At 38.4% G+C, this 24,804-nt stretch overlaps 1 protein-coding gene across 12 annotated transcripts in view; it reads right to left on the bottom strand.

The window, feature by feature from the left end:
- LOC139722581 (uncharacterized) overlaps positions 1-24,804 on the bottom strand; it is an 87,961-nt gene that overhangs the window by 42,954 nt on the left and 20,203 nt on the right. For all 12 annotated transcript variants that reach the window (XM_071633872.1, XM_071633873.1, XM_071633874.1 and 9 more), the window contains exon 2: positions 21,753-22,126. In XM_071633872.1, coding sequence (XP_071489973.1) covers positions 21,753-22,110 — 358 coding nt within the window. In that variant the 5' untranslated portion in view covers positions 22,111-22,126. The remainder of the gene's footprint in view (positions 1-21,752; positions 22,127-24,804) is intronic.

Below are 24,804 nucleotides of genomic sequence, written 5' to 3'. Positions count from 1 at the left end.
TTCTACACACCAAGGTTATTATCATAATGTCCTGATGAAAACTGTGTATGTGAGTGTGTGTGTGTGTGGGGGGGGGGGGGGGGGGGGGGTGTTAGAAGTGTTGCGAGTCATTCCCACTGAGGGGTGGTCCAGCTACTAACAAAGTAACAATTGTACCACATTAGGATGGAGATGTACCCAATTCTGAAGTTGTACAGTAAGTCAGGACTTGATTCTGTACACTGCCTTAAAATTATTAGCAGTCTGGACTTGACTTTCATGGGGTAATACTGCATTTTGCATATCTACCTAAGATGACAAGTTACTATGGATATATGTTGCACTGTTGTGTAATACCACTGGTGTGTAGATAAAAAAGTAAATAAACCATGTAAATGGTGTAAATGAAATATTAAAGTGATGCCATCAAAGCAGTTGGAATTCATAATATCCATGCACATAAATTTCATAGCAGCAATTTATGCCAAGGAAAATAAAAACTTGGTGATCTGTAACTTCCAATTAAGTCTGTGCCAGTACCAATGAATACCTTTTGGGCCTGAGAAACCCTTGGGTAGTCATGGCCTTGTTCTTGGAAGAAGTCATGACATGATTACAATAACAGGCCAGTTTGGAGGAGGGGAAACAGGATGCAGGGACAGGCACTGGGGGCGACAGATGGCCCAAGGAATGGCAGAGACGAGGCCGATGACAGACATGTCTATCACAACGGCCTTGGGTGATGGAGATTGAAGAAAGATGCTGTCTCAAAAAGTCTTCCTTCTTCTTCAGGTAATGTCTGTCAAGGTAATAACCTCAATACAGTTGAATGGTAGCCTGAGGCCCTTACAAAAAATTTGGCTCTTTGAAGCCTGTACTAGCATTTCATTGGGTTGATATTCATGATATCAATCCATAATCATTTAACAACTAATGTTTAATCATATTCATCTGAAATACCTTGTAGCTGAAATATGTCAATAGACAGGCATAGACATACTTTCCTCCTAAAAAGCTCTTCATAGATTTTTTTTTAAAAAGTTGAAATCATCAGGGCTTATTATAAACACTACTTTTCAAAAAAAAATATACACATTTCCCTAGTCTGGTAGACATACTCCTACATCAATTACAGTGCCTTCAAACAATGAACCTGTGCTATGAGGCATAATGTGGTTAGATATCACCTGCTGTTAGCTAACATTTAAAAGTTTTTTGCCTCATCTCAGAATATGAAATTTAAAATCCATTGTCAAAATCTCAGCAATTTCATCTATAAGGTATACTTAGGTGAAGTGATAATTAGCATAAACGTACTTGTAATAATGTGTGTCGGACTGATCAAAAAGAACTTAGAATACTTTCCCATTCAAAGTCTGGTTTGCAAAATTTTGCAACAATATGCATTATAAAACCGTTTTGGGATAATCTATAATAATATACTTTACGATTTTTTTTTCATAAATGCAAAACTTGACAGGAAACACTCTTTACTTCAAGTGTAGACACACAACATGAAGGGCTCCTGATGTAACTGAAGGTTTTCTTTAAGTATAAGGAGAATAATAATGTCAGCCTCATAATGACACCAATATCCGGATCACTTCAAAACAAGGTGGCAATGTCATGCTGCCTGCTGTTTTCATTATTGTCACATCACAACATGCTCTTTGTTTCAGGGGATATTAGGCAAGGGAAGCCATTATCCCATCTGGGTGATGCTTAGTGCTCAAGCTAATGTTATCATTAGTGATGGCATAGGCTCGCCTCTCTCTAAAAGTTTCTTCCCATGTTGCATGGAAATTATGAAAAGAAAAGTCTATGTAACGACCTACTCCTGAAGAAGATGCATGGCGAACATCAAGAAAAAGAAGAGGAGCATGCTAAAAATTATCCTCGCATGTGAAATTTGGAAACATGATGTAACAAGCTGATAACATGACCTATATTTTCAAGGAAATGTCCAATCATTCAAGTGCTAAACATTACAGGAAAGATGGACAATTTTTTTTTATTGTTTGTTTATCTTTTATACTACAAACTCAATAAGAACCGGGCACAAAAACAATCATGGCACTTCTCCTGATGTTTGTGAGTTTCAGTCCGAGTATTGCAGGATATATACAGTAAACATACCCTGGCATTTGAGAACTTGGCTGTCGTCTCTCCCAAGAGGCCCAAACCACTCTAATTGATATGCAGGAGTGGGAATATGATCATCACCACCCGAAGGAGAGCGGGGCTTTTGAGAACGTTCTAGTTCGAGGACAATATCTCTTAACCCTCTCAAAATCTCAGACTCTGAAATACTCATGCAATACAGATGCCAGCAGTAATCAAAGAGTTAAGGAGAATCCACCTGAACCTTTCTACCTGGAGGGCATATGAGTGAGGATGGTCAACGGATGCTTTCAAAGGGAGTGACCATATACTCAAAGATAAAGCAAATTCCTATTTACAACAATGACCAGTAATGATAAATCTCAACATGGCAGAATAAAAAATTGTATTCATTTTGTCAAATTTGTCATCTAAAATTCAAACTGATGTCTAACTCTTGTTTAGCTTTTCCTTCAAAAATCTTAAAAAGCAGCATTTCCTGAATTTCATTAGATATGGCCTTTTCACTTTGAAAGGAGAATGCATCTTGATATGTCTAGGTTCTAAGCAAAAAAAAAGAAATACTTTGGTTATACTTCTAATGGAAATGGAATATATAAAACTTCAGAACCCATGTAAACTAAAAGCCAATTTGACTCACTACGGAAACATGCAATTCACATTATGCGCATCCCTCCTCAGTAAATTTATGCAGGGAAGACCTTACTGTAGTGTGCTAGAGTGGAAAGAGACAAACAAAATGTTATGCTCAGGGGAATGATCTATATCAAGGAAGTGCATTTCTTGTACGCAGATAAGATGTACAAAAATTAATGATGTTTTGCTCATATACTCCCCTCGATCCCCACACAGAATAAAAGAAATAACAACAGACACCCTGCATCACCAAATGAATAGGAAAGAGGGGAAGATGAACAAGAGATGAAATTACAGAGAAGAATGTCTGACGTAACTGGGTCGTAAGACGGGTTGGGACATGACATCTTTATACGGCAGTCAGAGTGGTCATTATCAGCCACCGAAAATAAACTATCCACAGTAGATGTACTCCCCTCTGTTTACATATCCCTGTCTCATTTATGTGGGTAGCGGCGTTGAGTTCACAGCTGAAAGTACTTTCAGTGTTGATGAAGATACCCGTTTGAGCACTGTGCATCAACAATCTTAACTGGTTTGTTGCAGTTCAATCACAATTTAGCAAGATGGGCAAGGGGACTTCAAAAATGGATTTTTTTTTCATCATGATTGCTAGTTTACAGCAGACATGGCAGAAGTAGCTGAGAAAGGAAATTCATTCTTGAAGAGATGCATTGGGATGTGTAATGCTCTAGGATTTATGTTGTTTTGATGGCCAGAAAAGGACTTGCATATTATGTTCTTCCTTTCTCATGAAATTGAAGTAGAAACTGCCTTCTATGTCACCTTTTTTTTTCTCAGTAAAAGACGTGCATTGCTGATGCTTTCTCCTGTGTCCTGCATCCCAGAACAGTCGTATATTAAAACCATTTGTCAAGTGCAAATGCCATCACTTCCACGCGAATTCATATGCGTTGTATGTTCTGTAGTGGGGCAGGGAGTTGCTAGGCAACGCTGACTGCCTGCTCTACTCTCACATTCCTTCTCGTCTCGACAAAGTCATGTGCCAATGCAAGATAATCATCGTGGGCAGTGTCTCGTAGACACAAGAAAAAAGGGGAGAAGAAATTCATTAGCATAAACCAGCCACCCTCTCAAATATTATATGAACCAGAACTGCATGGTAAAGAATATAAAATGCTTTGCCGCTACTTTGTGGCTTCAAGCTTCTGTAGGTCTACACATAATTCTAATTACCTAAGTGCATGCAGAGAGTGTGAATGAATTGAGGCTTATGCATTGTTTAACAATGATGCATCAATTTGGAGGGTCATAGTTTACCATGTATGTGTCAGAGTTTTCGTGACTACGAAACTTCACTGTTTTCAAAAGCCTGCACTTGCATGAGAGGAAAATTAGCTGAGACCTACTGTAGATGATGCACAAATAATAGCAACTTCTTGGATATAACGGTCTTTGGTGCAATCTATGTATTTATTTGCAAACATGATTTCACTATTTGCTGTGAATAAAGTCTACCTTTACACGTGGAAATAGTGCCAGATCGTATAGATACTGATGCAGACACTTTTTTTCTTCACAGGGCCAGCTGAAGAAAGTTGTGGCTCGAAACTCAGCAATGGTACTTTTTCTCTTGCTTGTCTTACTCAGTAGGTGTGGTAAAAGAAATGCCTGATTCCCTACTCCATTACACAATGATGCTTTGTTTGTATGAACATGTGCATTCCATATGGACACTATGAGCTCATGCTCAGTCAAATAACAGCAAGTCATAGAATGGCAAATTATGCGATCTGCCCCATGGATAGTATTGATCGGTGCTTTCTCAACTTCTGTACCTCCATCATGGCTAAGAGGAGAGTCAAATTTTGGCGGAAAATGATGCCACTTCATCATGCACGCAACTACTTCGTTAGCAGGTGGAATTCATATATGGCCGCTGAGATCGATACCGTTAATCATTGTGTGGACACACATCGGCTCTGAGTATTGATTGATGGTAACGTCTGTATTCGCTGATTTGTGGTTCATTTAATCTTCAACCAAGACTCATTGCAGAAATGACAGAGCCATTATGAGAAGGAATTCACATGATGAAAAAAAAAGTGAAGAAAAAAACATGAATTTTAAAGTGAAAACATGAGTGTCTTACAGTGAAAAATACAAAGAAAAATGGCATGATTATATCCAAAAGCAAAATATCACTTAAGTTATATTTTCTTGGAGCCATACTTGTACTTTTACTCCGGCTTCAGTATTCTGCATTGTTTCAATGTTATTAGAATATTGTCAAATGGTGTTATAGATAATGAATCAATAACATATTGTCTTGCATATATGATGAATGAATATAGATGTTATAAATTATTCATAATGAACAAGAAGGTAAATGAGCTGTCAAAAAATTGAGACAAGTTAATTGGATAATCACCTGTATTGACCTTCACAAGCCAAGCTGATGTTATTGTATTCACTTAGTTGTGCAATTACATGGCTGCAATATGTCATGTGTGAAGTCCTTCAAATAGATAGATATGAATAACATGACCATTGGAAGCATGTAATATTTACGATACCATTGGAAGCATGTAATATTTATGATAGATGAAATGATAAATGCCCCCTATTCAGACGTATGCCAATTTATACCAAAACTCAATAATGAAACGACGTATAAAGAATCATTGTATAGCCGACAGACCGTTCAGACACTAATTTCGACCGAACTGGGAAAGGTCGTATAGATGTGCAGTTTCCCCACTGCGCGTGCTGTTATAGTTATGAGTGACAGCTGTGGGGTCACCTTTCATGCGCGCTCCCATTAAGCCCCGCCCAGTTATACCGTTCTATGGTCGCCATACGTTCAGACGCACACGGAATGCTGATTCGTTATCGAGTTCTAGTTCGAAACGATGCTCTGACCGTCGTTTCGCTATACGTCTTTTCGTTGTACGTCGTTTCGTTAGTCGGCGTTCAGACGTATAAATTCATCGTATACCGGGTAGCTATCCCGTTTTGGTATAGCTATATCGTTCTAGTATAAATTTTTTTTTTGCGTCTGAATGCCCTGATGTATGTAAATGTGTTCAAGACTAGGATAAAACAAAGCCTTGGGAGATCAACGGCGTAGCCAGGATTTCATCTTAGGGGGGGCGGTTAGTCTGCGAGGGAGCGAAGCGACCGAGCCCGAGCGAGCGGAGCGAGCGAGGGGGGGAGGGTGTGGGAGGGGGGTGTCCCCCCTCCCACGGTAAGAACTTTTTGCATTTTGATGTTGTAAATGGTGCAATTTGATGCATGTTTTTGCGCGTTTTATCGACGTGAAACAGTCCCACTTGTTTATGGTAGCAGTTTATTTTGATGTAGATTATTATTGAACAATTTGCCTATAAAATGGTATAATTTAGATACACTTCTTGTATTGATTCTTTTCACTAAATATCATGAACGCGACTGAACCCGAGCGAGCGGAGCGAGCGAGGGGGTAGGGGAGGGTGTGGGAGGGGGGTTTCCCCCCTCCCGCAGTAAGAACTTTTTGCATTTTGATGTTGTAAATGGTGCAATTTGATGCATGTTTTTGCGCGTTTTATCGACGTGAAACAGTCCCACTTGTTTATGGTAGCAGTTTATTTTGATGTAGATTATTATTGAACAATTGCCTATAAAATGGTATGATTTAGATACACTTCTTGTATTAATTCTTTTCACTTAATATCATGAACGCGACTGAACCCGAGCGAGCGGAGCGAGCGAGGGGGTAGGGGAGGGTGTGGGAGGGGGTGTCCCCCTCCCACAGTAAGAACTTTTTGCATTTTGATGTTGCAAATGGTGCAATTTGATGCATGTTTTTGCGCGTTTCATCGACGTGAAACAGTCCCACTTGTTTAAGGTAGCAGTATATTTTAGTGTAGATTATTATTGAACAATTTGCCTATAAAATGGTATAATTTATAGATACAATTCTTGTATTAATTCTTTTCACTGAATATCATGAACGCGACTGAACCCGAGCGAGCGGAGCGAGCGAGGGGGGAGGGGAGGGTGTGGGAGGGGGGTGTCCCCCCTCCCACGGTAAGAACTTTTTGCATTTGGATGTTGTAAATGGTGCAATTTGATGCATGTTTTTGCGCGTTTTATCGACGTGAAACAGTCCCACTTGTTTAAGGTAGCAGTATATTTTAGTGTAGATTATTATTGAACAATTTGCCTATAAAATGGTATATTTCAAATACACTTCTTGTATTCTTTTCACTGAATATTATGAACGCGACTGAACCCGAGCGAGCGGAGCGAGCGAGGGGGAGGAGAGGGTGTGGGAGGGGGGTGTTTAAGGTAGCAGTATATTTTAGTGTAGATTATTATTGAACAATTTGCCTATAAAATGGTATAATTTAGATACACTTGTTGTATTAATTCTCTTCACTGAATATCATGAACGCGACTGAACCCGAGCGAGCGGAGCGAGCGAGGGGGTAGGGGAGGGTGTGGGAGGGGGTGTCCCCCCTCCCACGGCGAGAACTTTTTGCATTTGGATGTTGCAAATGGTGCAATTTGATGCACGTTTTTGCGTGTTTTAACGAGTTGAAACAGTCCCACTTGTTTAAGGTTGCAGTATATTTTAGTGTAGATTATTATTGAACCATTTGCCTATAAAATGGTATACTTTAGATACACTAGTCTTCTTGTATTAATTCTTACACTGAATATCATGAACGCTGTCTGTTCAGCAATCAAACAGAAAAAGCATGCACACGAGGGTGTAGATAGGGGCATATCCCCTCCCACACGAAGGTGATTTTGCGTTTTCAGACCTGAAATTCAGCGATCTGGTGCAAATTTTTGGTGCAATACTTTTTCATCGAAGTGTTAAAATCACGGAATTTAGCTCTTATTCCGAATGTGCACCATCTGTGCGTATGTATAAAGTCTAGTGAGGTATAGAGCTTAGGGGAAGGGGGATTCCCCTTCCCGCTCGCGGAGCTTTTGCGTTTTTAGAATTGAAATAAAGCGATCTGGGTATAGCCACAGTCTACTTCTTTGCATGGCCGGGGGGGGGGGGGGGGGGGGGGGGCGAGCAGGGAGAAGGCGTGGGCGAGTGTTATCTCCACCCTTCCCTTCCGATGGAGCTTTTATCTTTTTAAGGTTGAAATTGAGATATCTCGTATACGCATATTTGATGGAATCAACATTTGAGAAATCACACAAAAAAAAAACTGATTTTTTTTTTTGGGGGGGGGCTGAGGGAGGAAAGGGTCGATTAAAAGGGGAAATTCCCCTTAAGATACATGAGGGAACCTTCAGTTTTCGGAATATAAGTGATAAGTCTTGTGCACTCAGAATTATTCAGAATTTTTTGTAGATCTAAAAAGTGTACTTGGCTAGGGAAAGAGGCACAGAGGGGGAGGGTTTGGGAGGGGATACCCCCTCCCAAGCACGAGAGATTTTGCATATTTTGAATTGAAATTCAACGATCTGGTGCACACTTTGAGTGAAAGATTAAAAAAATATATCTTATTTGATGAAAGGTTGCAAAGGAGACCCGCTTCATGTGCATGCATACAGTATACACGCATTTTTTTTTTTCCGCCTCCCAAATCCCCGGTCCAAATCTTAGGGGGGGCGACCGCCCCCATCGCCCCCCCCTGGCTACGCCAGTGAAGTGTGGGAGATACTATATGCTTGCATATTTGTCAATTCAGTCCTGAACATGACACTGTCTCTATATATAGCTAGACAAATATGCACATTCTCCTTCCCCTTCTTCTTCTCCTCCTCCTCCATCTTTTCTTCTTCTCCTCCTCCTCCATCTTTTCTTCTTCTTCTTCTTCTTCTTCTTCTTCTTCTTCTTCTTCTTCTTCTTTCTCTTCCTCCTATAGGTCTGTTAATTGGTTACTTCCTGGGCTTAACATCTCCCAGACAATCATTACTCAGATTAATTCTTTCATTGTGACCTTGTCCACTTCAGAGCAGACATAAAAAGGTCTCAGAATGCAAAGATGGTGCTCATTAATCATTGTGGCAGACAATAAGTGCAGACCATAGTATCCTATGATTATAGTCTGGATCATTTATCATTACGAGTATCCTTTTTGCTTTGGCATCATGCTTAAAGGAAGGGATGATCTTTTCACTGCGATTTCAAAGAAACAGTGGTGTAAGCAGGATCTGTGTAAGATATGAAAACACTTAAATCAATATGGAGGTTGCAATTTCCTACTGGATGATGTATTATCATTGGTACGAAGTCAGAAAATTTGAAGATACGTAATTACTTTGATGTTTCCATACTGTTGCAGACAGCTCTGTTAACAAAGGGAAATACCACTGTACATTTGTCATCATTCAATCCAGTACCAATCACAGATGGCATAATTCTGATTCCACTGAATAGATTCTATGAGTGAAAAAATCAAATCAATATTATCTGTAGCACTGTTCTCCTCCAGTTGATTGTTTTTATACATGGTTCCAAGATCCTATCTTTTTGCCAGGGAAGTACATAGGGAGTACAACTGAAAGGAATTTTCACCTTTAATCTTTTAATTGCATTTCTAGATTTCATAATTGCATGTTGTGGATATTATAGGTTAATGCATTAGCTCCCATTCCGATATGTTGCATGGTCAAACAGGATACTATTAGGAGTGAAGGATGATTATAAGAAAGAATGGAGAAACTGTGTGAGTGTGTGCATAGATGGATGTGTGTACACGTGTGTGTGTGTGTTTGTATCTATGCACGGTAATCAAGCTAATGGTTGTTGCGAGATTTTGACAGTTTCTACACTCCCACAGGGCCATTACAGAATGTGCTAAATGTCTAAGTGCGTACTTATTAAGTATCAAGGGAACTGCAGTGTGTGCAAAAATATCCTGGGGTACCCATGCAAAAATATCCTGGGGTAAGCACAATGCTTCAGCATATGTATCTAACTACAGCCGGTTTCAACCTCTTCCAGAAGGCAACATGGAAGGCATACATTTAAGCACACAGATATTTGCACAACATGCTATGAGAAATCAAAAAGTTTCAGCTTTTAAAGGACAAGTTCACCTTCATAAACATAAGGATTGAGAGAATGTAGCAATATTAGTAGCACACATCATTGAAAGTTTGAGGAAAATCAGACAATCCGTTCAAAAGTTATGAATTTTTGAAGTTTTTTTGCAGTACCCGCTGGATGAGAAGACTACTGCAGTGTATGAATAACTTAGATGTCACATGCGTACAACAATATAAGGAAAATATAAAGAGAATTTCACAAAATTCCATCTTTTGAAAAAAGTACACATTCCCCTGACTCGTTACCGATAAATGTAATGGGTAATATTATTCCCCCTGCCTTTAGAAAGAGGCAAGTCAATTGCTCTTTTATTATGCGAAAAAAAATGAAAATATGTTGAATTTTCTTTTATATTTTCTTTATACTGTTGTACGCATATGACTCACAAGCTGTAGTAGTCTCCTCATCCAGCGGTTCCAACACAAAAATTTTAAAAATTCATAACTTTTGCATCGATTGTCCAATTTTCCTCAAACTTTCACTGATGTGTTCTACTAATATTGTTGCATTTTCTCAATCCTTATGTTTATGAAGGTGAACTTGTCCTTTAAGAAAAAAAAAACCAAACTTTAACCTGCAACAAGAAATGTAGTAACTGGCTATCAACATTCACATATATACAAACAGTAATATGTTCTCAATAACTTTGATATTGACATTCTCTGGTTGTTTTTCTGTATTAGATGGTGTATTTTTTCTATGACATTATAGCATGTTTCTAAAAATGCAATGGAACCTATCCACTGTCAGTTAATGTATATAGCATCCTGGTCACACACTGATGATGAACAGGTGCACTTAATGCAAGATAATTAACTGTTGTTGTTGTTTTGTTTTAATCAGCTGATTTAGTGGATGCTTCAATGCTTCTATCTATCAGTTATTGTTGTCAAATGGAAATTTACTCTACCTGGTTTCTCATTATCACTGCTGTTTACAAATTTTTACACCTAATAGTTTCCTAGATAAGTAGGGCCTACCACTATATCATATATCATTATATAGACACAGTGGTATGGGAAGCTCTCATAAGACCAAGAATATGAAATGCCTGGCAGTCTTACCAGATTTGATCATACACATTCTAAAGGGTTGTATGCAGTTAGGGGAAATGTTAGCGAATCAGATGCTTACACCTCTTGAGAGCCTCCCCCTTCTAATTTGTACAAGTTGCATCAGTCCATGATCTTTAGCTGGCAGGGCCATGGTGGGAGAGGAAAACAAATAGAGTGATGTGAAGACAGACTTTATGATAGTAGTGAGACTCCCTTACCCCTGCACCTGTTTGGTTTCAATTAGAAGCAGATACCACAGTCCCACTGGATGTAGTTGGTATCCCTATACCTGAGGAAATTTCCTCCTAATATACATTCCCTAAGCTCATCTTCATGCAGAGTGAATCCTCTTTCTCCTCAGACAATATTGTTTTATTCTAAATATATCACTGAATGTTCATAATTAGTGTTCAGGTTCATGTGAAGGAGGGTCACTGTTGAGAAGGCCATTGAGAAATCTAAGACACAGTGCCTCCTTGCAATACAATTGTCAAGAATCTATCCCCACATGCTCAGGAGACAAAAACAAGTCTCAATCCAAACATATATTTTCTAAAACATATACTTTGAGCGAGATAATCTATTTGTCACACAATCTGTGAGTTTTTGTGACTGTACATCTTATAATCTAAGGCATGAAAGAGACACAGAATTTGATACTCTTGAGAGAAAGTCAAAAGGTTCAATGCTTCGGGTGAATTACTTTTTTGCAAAGCTAAAGCAACAAATTAAAAGAAACTGAGGTATGACAAAAGAAAGAAAAAGAAAATGGTATTTGGATGTCACATCTAACACTGTAGAAACACACCATGCATTATTTAGCAGCAAAGGTCCTAAAAAATGAAACAGCCCCAGACTATGTGTGTCTGTATGAAAGTGTGATACTAAGAGAGGCATTCATCTTGAATCTCTGCATTGTATTCCTACTGTGAGCCTCTGAGCAGTCATTCTCCTGTACCGCTTCTACCAGTGGCCTGTGACTGCATGATTGATGGTCCTACACACTGACAGATATCTCATGTGGGGTTAATGATTCATGATCATCCACACCAATTGTTTTCGAATCTCCCTCGCTCCTCTCTCTCCCTCGAACTCTCAATCTCTCCTTCCACTCTTTCTTGCCCTAGCTGGCAAGAGACAAAAATCATGACTTCCCCTTCCTCGGCTGATCAGTGTGCTCGCTCAAGCCTTAAATTTGGAAGCCTGGATACCTCACACTGACATTCACCCCTAGCAAAAAGATGCATGCTGAGTAACAGGACACCTAGCTTCCAAACTGAAATGGTCCATAAGGAGGATTTTTCATGTCACATTTTCATGGTGCAATACACCTGAATTTGTAACAAGGAATGGTGGAAGGGTTGTATCCAAATGTCATGATGAAGGAGAAATATTAGATGATACTGTAGCTTTGAGAGATTATGTAAGATCTTCCTTGCTGCTAAACGATACAATGTTGTTTACAATGTTGTTTTTCATTACCATACTCTATGCACATAGGGTAAGGCTCGGAGAATATGACTTGTCATGTTTGAAATCCAAATATTGTGGGCTGGCTTAGTTGGCACGTGGATTTCTTCCAAACAGAATCATGAAAAACAAATTTTCTTCACCTCAGCTTTAATATACCCCAAGAAAACAACAACAATCATGTGACATTCTAAAGAGCAGACAGAAAGACATCTTGTCTATCTTTAACATACTGACTTTGTATTTGCGTTTTTGCTGCCCAGGTTGTGTGATATGACAAATGCCAATTTGATCGAGGTGTGAGGGTACATGCAAAATTGACTCTCATATCCAAAATGACATTTGCCATCTGACCACACCCAAACCACAACGTCAGACATGAATGTGCTGAGGAAGATCAAGGGTCCATGAAATCTAACGCTAGGAACTGAGGATAATTTCCTTTCAGACATGCACTATAGAATATATGAGACCCTCAGACATATGAATTAGCTATTCAACCTGCACACAGCAGTAATTTTTTTTTAAAAGGAAGGAAACAAAGAAAGAAAAGAAATGACAAATAATGTCTCTGAGTTGCTCTTCTGAACTTTGAACAGATCTGTGTACATCATCTAGCATCATCCATCCTTAAAGGACAAGTTCACCTTCATAAACATAAGGATTGAGAGAATGTAGCAATATTAGTAGAACACATCATTGAAAGTTTGAGGAAAATCAGACAATCCGTTCAAAAGTTATGAATTTTTGAAGTTTTTGTGCAGTACCCGCTGGATGAGAAGACTACTGCAGTGTATGAATAACTTAGATGTCACATGCGTACAACAATATAATGGAAATATAAAGAGAATTTCACAAAATTCCATCTTTTGAAAAAAGTACACATTCCCCTGACTCGTTACCGACAAATGTTATGGGTAATATTATTCCCCCTGCCTTTAGAAAGAGGCAAGTCAAGTGCTCTTTTATTATGCGAAAAAAGTGAAAATATGTTGAATTTTCTTTTACATTTTCTTTATACTGTTGTACGCATATGACTCACAAGCTGTAGTAGTCTCCTCATCCAGCAGTTCCAACACAAAAATTAAAAAAAAAATCATAACTTTTGCATCGATTGTCCAATTTTCCTCAAACTTTCACTGATGTGTTCTACTAATATTGTTGCATTTTCTCAATCCTTATGTTTATGAAGGTGAACTTGTCCTTTAAAGGCATCAATTACCATTTGCAGATTAAACAAAAAAAAACCCATTTAGTGTTTCAAAATAGTTCTATAATGTGAGTTAGGGATAGAAACAGTCAATGTAAAATGTTAATCAGTATAATCAATGTTTAGTATTGTTACATATACAAAAGGTAAACAATAGTTATAATAAAAAAATTCTAGACTAAACTGCCTACAGTTATGGTTTATGGAGAAAAATAGTGATATCTCCTTATATTTTAGGCTTTATTGCGACATTTTTACATGGTAGGATGTTTTGTGATACAACTGACCTACACATATGCATCAAATGTGATATCTCAAACCATTTTTAAATCACTGCTCCCAATGGTAAAAAATACCTTTAAGGTTCAAGACATGTGATTGAATTCTGACTGACTTGAGAAGCACAACATGATTCTATCCACAAAAAAAAAAAATGTTCTCCATGTGCCGTGATCTATAAATCATATGCCATCTACAGAAAATGAAAGGGAAGAGGGAGGGAATAAGTGAGAAGAAAATAACGGGCAGAGAGAAGAAAAAAATGAATAACAGAATTACAATTTCAGCTCAAGTGAACAAATATATATGATTAGTTGCTGCCTCAAAGTCAGAAATTAGATTTCTGCTGCAAAGATCTAGAAGGTTTACTCCAGTGAATTCATGTGAGCTGTCTAAAATGTGAGGGTTCTGAAAATATTGATTACATGCTGGAGAATTTTCTTTTTTTGTCAACATTATGTTTTCCTTTCTGACAAGGCTATATCTTTGATTTCTCTTAGATAATTTTATGTTTTTGACCTGAGAATTAGAGGTACTCCATGCTTTTGTTTCAAGTGGAGGTGGAATACATGTTTTGAAACAAAGTGTATTTTCTACTTAGACCTCACTTTTGAAAAGGAAAGAAAATATTTATTGTTTCAGGATGACATTTTGTGAGCACATATCAAATTGAGCCCCTCCCATCCCCCCCCCCCAAAAAAAAATGGTTGCAGATGCAGGTGTATGTATGTATGAGGGAAGGGGGGAGAGACGCAGTGGGGGGGGGGGGGGGGGGGCACTAAGTGCCTAAACTCAGACAAACATCTGTGAACATTGCCAAATATAGTTTCACTATCCAATACTTGCAGGGAAGGACTGCATTATGGCGATGTTTACCAGGCACAGCCAGATTTCAGATGTTTTTCAATTTACCACAAATTTATGAAATTCAGGCTCTGTTTGGTAAGGAGGATACAGTATATTATGCCATGGAACACATCACACTCAACTTGTTTTGTGCAACCACCCATAACTTCCTGGTGAATGATAATTGATAGCCAGAAATTAACCTGCCCACTGGCTCTTTTTCATGTTTATTCTTTATTGACATTATCATCTTTAACAAGCAGGGGATATGCATCAAATTATGCAGTTGTGCGTAACTATATCAATTTATTATCAGTCTGCTACAGGCATAGATTCAGTCATATCTATGTATTTTTCTTTCTAGAATTTTCTTAGAGCAATGTCATCCTCCATCCTAATGCTGGACTTTCCTCAGCCTTGAATTGCCTGTTGTCTTGGAGTATATAGCGGCCCTCATTGTCATTTATTGTCCAAACCTAGTTACATGACATAGGATTGGAAAATTACTAAACTTGTTTTTACTGAGACAGCATAATGTATGGCCTATCATTAAGAGGCAACTACATATATTATGGATTTTTTTCTCTTTTAATGACAATTAAATTGCCTACTTTTCCTTTGCTTGACAGTCAATTTTGTTCTTACATTATTTGGTGTACCTAGTTTGGGGGGGGGGGGGGGGGGGGCTAGGATTGTGATTTTGTAGGGTCTACATTATTGGGGCTAAAAGGTCTGTTTCTTGGAGGAGATTTTCCAAAACATATTTGTCGGGTGCTTGGATACATGCAGTAGATTACATGAATTTTTTTTTTTCTCGGTTTAGACTCTCAGGTTAAGAATATCATTTAGTGATGCTAAGGTCAAACAGATCTGATTCAATGATCACTGCACAGGACAAAAAGAGAATATCATTATCACTGATGAATGCACAAAGGGCAAAGGTATAGATCTCAGCTTGTTTCATTCAAAACTTTCTACTTGGTATCCTCTATTGCATTTCTTGCATTTTCAGAAATATGCCAACTTTGCTGCAGCTAAATTCAGACAACACTATCAGCCCCAGCCAGCCCTGTTGCGTGTTGCATTTCTTGATGCTATAGTGGTAAGTGGGAAATATGGCTGCCATAAATAGCACGTCTGAAGGATCGAGCCAACAACAGCCTAATAGATGAACCAAACAGGATACTTCATTAATCCCTGCTTCCACGGCTGGCCCAAAACCCAGCCCTTAATATGTCACTACCAGGTAGCATACATGAAGAAGAAAAATGAACGAGCAATGCCACACACAGCAAAATATGACAGTGGAAAAAGAAACATCCACACTGGATTGACTCATAGCCATCATGTTGTTAAGTGAAAAGTAGGACTGGGTTACATAGCTATAGGTACCATAACTCTCCAAGATTTAATGTACATAAACTTTCCTCTGACTTTTGACTTTTTATTTGATAAGTATCTCTCACATTGCCTATTATCTATCTGCATATAGAAGTTTGCATTAGACCAGAGTCATGAAAAAACATGCAGGGAATACAAACACATCAGAGTCTGATTTATGGCATACTTGGAAATACCTATAAAGGCCAAAGTGCAGTTTCAAAAGTCAAGAACTGTGAGGAATGTTCTAAAATGTAATCACATGAAAATCATTGTCAGCCATACCCTAAACAAGGAATATCAGACCAGTACGGTTTTATGTTCTTCAACAGGCTATTGTGTTGCTTTGTCCTGCATTTACTAGGTGCAAATCAAGTTGTGAATCCATTACTGGTCATTTAGCATCTAATTTTATGTATGATAACAAACAAATAGTACTCCCCTGCATGATTTATACTAAATTTGTGTCTCAGAACTTCACACTTCAGATTCCTGAGTATACGTTTTCACCAGTTGGTTTGATCAAAAGTTAAAAGACGGGGCAGCTCTTCTACAGCCCTTTAGTCCTTAAACCACTAGCAATGTAAAAGCCTCAAACATGCTAGCAATTTATCTAAAGCCATGCAAAACAGCATGACAATTCCTGAAGTTCCTGTACTGAGTGGTGGTAAATATTGCAAGAAACCTTGAAGAGCTAAAGGGTTAACCCGTTGAGGACGAGTCCCGAGTATACTCGGGCAGGTGCCTATGGGAAATGCGTGTTGTAGCAAAATCAGTCCATCCTCAACGGGTTAATGACGATGAGATACCTATCCCAAAACCAGAACCTCCTTGCTCACATCAAGTCACCTGTCATGAACTCCATAGGTCAGATTTTTCTGTCTTTAAGGCAAGCATTCTCTGCCCTAGCAGCAGTCATATTACATGTCAGGCTTTACAGGAAACTTCTAGATAAATATTGTGCTATCCTAGTAGCTTGCAAATAGATCCTGCATATATCATGTTTCCTGCAAATTATACTATTCTTTATGACTTTCGAAATCATGCGCATGGATATTGCCTTTCATTCAGAGCCAGAGCTAGTAGTAATAATAAACCCAAACACTCTAGGTTATAGAAATTAAATGAAAAAGAAAAAAAAAAGAGAAAGTCCAATAACAGTGGGAAGCTGTTTGATAATGAAGCCTGGACAAGACGTATCATCTAATCATACCTAATTAAGTGGAGTGCAGATAGGAGATATGCGAGCAAACAGGAAGATGTTGTTATAGAAACAATTAATGGAGCTAGAATTCAGATGTCGGAAGGAGGTGTTGTCAACGGCAACATGATTCAGTAGTGTCGGCCTCTCTTACCTCCTCTGTATGAAAAGAGCTGCAAGTTTATATCATGATGTAAATAAATATGATGATGACAACCTTGGGATGGTAAATGATTCTGTCCTATGATATTCAAAACATTTTCTAGAGGATGCATCAGCAAACTTTTTTCAATCCTACATTTTCCTTGGTCTTTGCTCACACATTATGCAAAGCCTAGAAAAGTAAATACTAAACATAAAATGCTACTTTTGATTAAAACAAGGACAAAATACAAATGGCGTCAAATACTTTCCCAAGGTAAGGTAGAGTCTTGTGTGATGTGACGATTGAAACGAAGGTGTGAAGCAAGCGAAGAAGAGTGGTTTTGTAATTTCACCGTGTGATGGTGTGTTGAGAGGGTGTACATTGCATCACAACCCATGACCTATCCACACATCCTGAGCCGAGCATGTCCCATATTCATCCTCGTCCTATATCACAAGACATAGCCTGACAGGCAGGCACGCTGCAGCCGGCCTCACCTCTCAAGCTGAACATTCATGTTCTCTCGCCTGCTCCTTCTCACGAGGAGCGCCCGAGACGTGTGATGCAGCAAGTACATGCAGAGAGATGACGCTGTTTGCCAAGGAGGTGTCACATATCCCTTCTCTTCATTTACTTAGGAAGGTTGTGATGTATGAGCTTTCCCTGCACTCCAGAAATGCTACAGCCCTATTCATTCTGTTTGCTCCAGACTACTGTACCTTGCATGTCTTGTCTGCCGGTCTCAACATACAGTGCCACTTAATTCAATCAAGCACAAAGCTTTGCGTCCATCCACTACAGTTTGCCTTTTCCACATCTTATCAAAGTAAAAAAAGAAAAAGAAAAGAAGTACCATCCTGTTAAACTTGCTATCTGTTGCCATAGAAACATGTCCTTTTATACAGTATATTACCCAAAATGGTCCGACATATGATCCATCTTGTGTTAACCTATTGATTGCTGTATGAGGGAGTAGAATCAATCATGAAACCCAAGTGTGCTTTTTGTTTGCACAGCCACTGAATGTTTTCATAGTCTGTGTGCATTCTTTGATGTAGGATCTGTGGATGTAGCAGTGGGTGGAGTCATTTTACAGCCATTCTGTGAGAAAAGGAAAAAAACTCGACCCCACTTCCTATCAAACTGCAACCTAGGAAACCGATTCCAAAGGATGCCAGATGGTTGCATGAAATATGTCTACACAGACTTTCCTCTGATGAGTCACCCTTGTGCCTCTCATTCAAAGATGTGTCCTTCTGCCACTGAAATTGTATCTATTGTATTTAAATACTTATAACAACAAATTGGCTAAAGTTGGCATAGAATCGCCTTATTAATTCTTAAAACAAAAACAACAACAACTGAAGAGTTTGTTTGCAAATGTTTGCTTCAAAATCTTCAAAAATGGACTTATCGGTTTTTGCAAACGAACCCTTCAACTATTCATGGAAATCATTGAGGGTTGATTTTCTGTGTTTTGTCTTGTTTAGTTTAGGTTGTTTTTTTTTTTTATATATCTGGCAGCTAGGAACCCATCCAAGAGTGATTGCTTTTTTAGTTTAGAGGCTCCATAGACTGAACTTCAACCTTGACACAATGGAACTTGGGTCTGATTCAAATGTATTCTTTCTTTCATCTGTTCCTCGACTACTCCTGGGTACAGTCCCTTAGCTATGAGTCAACACTGAAAACAGTGCGATATGAATTAACATTCACACATCCATTTCCCTTGTCTTACAATATCTGTTGCAAGTGACCAACTCGATGAAAACGAGAGCTAGATGCCCACAAATGATTGATGTATTGTGGTGGTCAAGCAGGAAACCAATCATGTCTATGATTATGAAATGCAATGCGCAGTTATTTCTGAAACCCTAGAGAGAGATTGTGTTACACAATCAGAACAGCTCCTCTAAAATGTTCTCCTTGGAAGGGAATGTTACAAACACTTACTACTCACTTTTTTTTTTCATGTCTGTGAGCAATTCAGTTAATTGAAGCTAATCTGCTCTTCCCATGAGGAAAGTGTTGTTTTCATTTGCTTTTTGTTTCCTTTTTGCAAGTGTGGATTTCTTGATAGCACAGAATCTGAAATGTAGTCTATTGTTCTGAACGATGAAATGACGATTGACTGAAGTTGCAGAAGGAAGTAACACCCAGTGTAGGTAAAGGTTGGTGTTTTAGATACACACAGGCTTGAGGTTGTCCAGAATGTTCCAAATATAAAATCATATTCTGTTACTAATTCCATCCTTTTTTTTTTTCTTTTTCGCGTTTTACAACATATGGAAACATAGCTACCATGGTCATGTTTCATATCTTTCAGGACTGGGCACAATGATATGCATGCTTTGCAATTTTATTAGAAATTTAATTTCTCCGGGTGAAACATTATTCATGAGAATCAATACTCTTGGATCACTGATTCTTACGTTTTTGAATTACATTCAATGAATAACATAGTTCATACATGGTGAGGGATGGGAATATTAAATGCCACTGTGTTGTGAGTAAGCACATGCTAACACTATCTACATTATTCTCTGCCAGAGTTGACAATGAAGCTTTGCATTTAGTTAAATTCTCCCTGTAGGCAGTTGAGTCATAACTTCTTTTTGATTCATGCAAAAATACAAATCCTTCTCTCCCTCTCTCTCTCTCTCTCTTTCTTTTCCTGACCTTGAAGAAACTAGGGGCACTTAATATTAAACAATTTCTTTGTGACAGTAATCCAAAAAGCGCCCTCCTCTGTTGTTTTGCTTTTTTTCAATGGAAAGAGGTCAGACAGGGGCATCCTACCTTGCAGGCACCCCTTGAAATGTAATCTAAATGCCATTGACACAGGGGTCCATATCTGTCACCCTGAAAGAATTCCCTAAAAGGAAGGAGGTTTCCCCTCTCACCTCTCTTTCTATCACTCCCTCCCCCTCCCTCTCTTGCCCCCCCCCCCTTTCTCTCTGCTTATGACAGGAAAACACAACACTAGGAACTTGTTGAATCTTGTGGGAAAACGTAGGTATCCACTTAGCAAAGTCTACCTGCCACCTTTCATTGTGTTCTCTATTTTCATTTTTCTGCCCTGTTTGATCTCTTCCTTTCCTGTCTGAAATATTTCTCTTTGAATGAAAAAAAAAGAGGGGAGGGACTGAAAAAGAAAGACACTGGCATATTGGAGGGACACTATTTATTGGGGTATTTTACCAAGAGATGATATTAGAACAGTACAGGTCGTGCAACGTTCACTGACCATGGAATCCCCTGGTGAGTTTTTATGACAAATCCATCACAACAAGTTGAATAACTTCCATTGTCAAACCAATCATTCAAGGTGCAAGGTAGAATGTAATGCAGGACACGGTATTACCAACTTACAGAGAATTAAGGTATGCCCCCTGCCATTGCTCCATCAACTTGTATCCACGCAGCTCTGCATGAGTTCTTCAGGGGTGATTTTTTCATTGTTGTTGGAAAGTACACTTGAAAAATTATTTGGAAACCTCCATTTCCTTGCTGTCTGTATTTATCCAATGGATGATTATTCTATCCAATGTTTATGAGAGACGTGTTTTGTATGAAGTCAAGGAACAAAGTATTATATTTTGCAGACAGATGGTAAAAACAGTGTATGGGGTGTATTTATGCATTCATGGATTCAGTGGCAAAAAACAAAACAAACAACAACAACAACAAAGACTTGCTATGTGAAGTTCTCTCCACTGAAAATCCACTTAAAGGACAAGTCCACCTTCATATGCATAAGAATTGAGAGAATGCAGTAGGCCTACTATTAGTAGAACACATCAATGAAAGTTTGAGGAAAATCGGACAATCAGTTCAAAAGTTACGAATATTTTAAGTCACTGCTGGAAGAGAAGACTACTACAGTGTATGATGTCACATGTGTACTACTATATAAGGAAAATAAAAAGAGAATTTCACAAAACTTTACTATTTTAATAAAGTGCACATTTCTTCGACTTGCTACTGATGTATGTTAAGGGTAATATTATTCCCCCTGCCTTCTGAAAGAGAGAAGTCGAGTGTTCTTTTGTTATGTGAGAAGAATGGAAATATGTTGAATTTTCTTTATTCTTTCTTTATATCGTTGTACTCATGTGACATCACAAGCTATAGTAGTCTTTTCATCCAGCCGTGACTGAGCAGAAACTTCAAAAATTCATAACTTTTTAACGGATTGCCCGATTCTGCTCAAACTCTCACTCTCACTCTCGTTCCTGTTCTACTAATAGTGCTGCATTCACTCTACCCACATGTCTATGACGGTGAACTTGTCCTTTAAATGATTTTCAGTTTAGGGAGATGCTGAATCTACTCCTCAAGGGGATATTTTGAAAAAGGAACGAAAGCAAAGATGAGGAAGGGTGATAATTCATGAAGTGATTACTTACCGTATTGTCCACCGTCCTGTTTTCCGTTCTCCATCACAGCTGGCGAAGTCTGATCCATGCTCCCGTGACCGATGTAGCCATCATCTGCCTGTTCTCCAGCGACATCATCAGTTTCCGTCTCAGCCATCTCAACGTCGTCGTCGATGTGTCCGTTGGCGGCGACGCCCATGGCATCGTTACCATCCCCTCCTTTCCCGGCAACACCATCCACCTGCAGCTGCTCCAACTGTTTCTCTTCCTTACCGGTCTCCATCTTGCCTCCAGTCCCCTCTGTGTAGTCTTTCTCGTTCCTGTTCACCTCGTACTGTGCCGAGAAAGGATCGTTCTGCAGCACACCAGTCTCCGCTGGATTGTCCATCGTCTCCTCCGCGTGCCTGTTGGAATCAAACGTGATGGATGTGACACATGGTTGGGATGTCTGGCAGGAGCTTGCCAATCTAAGGAAGAAGTGAACCTGCTAAAGCCATCAGCCTACCGGAGTGTGACGTTCAATATGAGCCTAAAAGAGGCACAGGAATATAACTGTCATGTTTAGTCTCAGCTAGAATAACTATGCTGCTTTTTTGTAAACTAGAGTCACTGCCCTACATTTACTTTAATTATAATGTTTGCTCATTTTATGGCAATTTAATGTATTATGGTAGTAATCATGCTTATTGAACTATCCACTGTATCTCACATCTCCACCTAGGCATTCACATCTGCATGTGATGTGGCATAAAATAATGCTTCACTGGTGTTCTTTACACCAATTAGTCTTGTATTAATCTAACAAAATGATGTAGCTTGCACAGTAATCAATATCAATTTAAGAATGCAGAATTGGAAAGTATGATGCACAATTTATCATAGGAACAAACAGCTGTGCTGATAAACTATAGTATGCTGGAAAAAGTACAAAATTAGTCGAGTTGCAGAGATGCATCCACCAGTGCATTAGGAAATGCTGGTGTTAAAAGGATCTCCAGCCAAATTTGATTGTAGGAGTGGCCTTGTACAGCTACTTTAGCCATGGAGCTATTGATCATATGCAGGCAAAGTGGATGTTGCTTCATTAAATATAGTCAGGGGAAATAATGGCAGCAGACTCAGCTCCATTCAGTAATGTCTGCATAAAGGTAATAAGTCCACACTCACAAGCAATGAAAGATAATACAAATGGAAAACCGAGAGGGAATTACGGTCAACATAAGCACTATTGTGGCTTTAAGCTAATATTGCTTCCAGACTGTTATAAGTTAATGTGAAAGGCAAAAGTACACTCTACTCGGAGTTAATCAAATGCAGAAGCCAAGTTGATATAGGTGAAGTTGGCTGTTAACATTCGAAATGTGAGTTCATGGAGGTAAATATATAATGAATGCTGGTTCAAAGGATTAAACAATTTGTCATATAAGATACCTAGACTCTGGATTACTTCATGAATTCACACCAATAAATAAAGAGTTAATTGCTTCACTGAATGTTTTTTTCAGCAAAGTCCTAACTGCATAGATAGTATGATATCAAGATACATGTATTCAATATCATTAACAACAGGGAGGTACTCAAGGAATTCCTAGCTGTACCCTACCATTTCATAGCACTAAATGACAGAAAAAAAAGCATGATTATGATTCATGTATGTGATCTAGATCTAGTGAACTCTAATGGCTTTTGTCCAGTGATATATATATATATATATATATATATATATATATATATATATATATATATATATATATATATATATATATATATAAATTTCCTGACACGCACAGACCATATATTGTTCAAGAACTTTTGGTTTACTTTAGTAATGCAGAGCACAAAACACCCCAGTGCATTTCTCTACTGATAATGTATGCGTGTGTAAGCATACCTTGAATTCAAAATATATTAAATGTCTGACCCAAAATATATATTACCTTGAAGAGGATAACATTAGAGAGAGATAATTAAAGAGTCATGATATTACAATATATTGACTCGTCAACAACAATCACAACACCCTGATGCAAGTACACACACACACACACACACACACACACACACACACACACACACACACACACACACAATCCCCCATAATCCATCCATACCCATATATGCACACACACACATGCAGGAACACATATACACATTCAATATGAAGTAGCTAAACATATACATGTAATGTGTCTTTGGAAATAATCTCTCTAACAGAAACTCACACACATTTCTGTTTGACAAAAAATAAAGAAAGAAAGAAAGAAACATAGCTCTATTCGCCTACACTCAGTTTAAGCATTTTCCTAGACAATGTAATGCTAGATACATTGTTCCAGTGCTTCCAGCATAAAACACTTTTACAATTTCAATCAAAGGATTGTGTCTGGCATCAGAACTGCATGATTGATGTGCCTGCTCAAAGAAACTACTGGATACCAATATCCTGTACTGCTCCTTGATTTTTTTTTTTTCATGTCAACAAATGCTTAGAATGCCTTACTGATGCTGTGTTGAGAAAATGGAACATTGTAAAATAAAAGTAAAATGAAAATTCGCATGAGTTCTATGTTCAAGGCTTAATCAGCTGGGTAACTTAATGTAAAATCATGAATTTTGAGTGCATGAGCAAATTTCACGAGGAGCCGAGATTCATGAAAATAAAATGCACATGAAAGTGGTTGTCTGTACAATGCATTGAATGCCAGTGGTGATTCATAAATTTTCATGCTGCAAAAAAATGCGCCAAAAATACTCCAATGCGCAAAAATTTCATGTTGCAAACAATCCTGGTTCTACAGTATCAGCAAATACTGTAGTTGAAGTCGTGGATGCTTCCCCGTTTGTGCTGACACTTATTTCAATTTCTTTAAATCCTTAACTAAATAGTAATCAACATTTATATATACATCATTGTCTTGGATGCTTTCCCATCCGTGCTGAAATACATTTCATCTTCTTCATCCTTGACATCATTTTTTCCTCCTCTTCTACTGCTTTCATCGACACACTCTAAGTACATTCTTGTTTATTTTTAATTTCTGCTAATGATATTGAGATACATGTGATTTCTGCCAACAGACAG

The sequence above is a fragment of the Diadema antillarum genome, unplaced genomic scaffold (genome assembly GCF_040938485.1).
Source record: "Diadema antillarum isolate AM-2024a unplaced genomic scaffold, OU_Dant_1.0 scf00000167, whole genome shotgun sequence".
Taxonomy (NCBI): domain Eukaryota; kingdom Metazoa; phylum Echinodermata; class Echinoidea; order Diadematoida; family Diadematidae; genus Diadema; species Diadema antillarum.
Note: the sequence above shows the minus strand (reverse complement) of the source record. Positions and strands in the feature narration are given on the sequence as shown.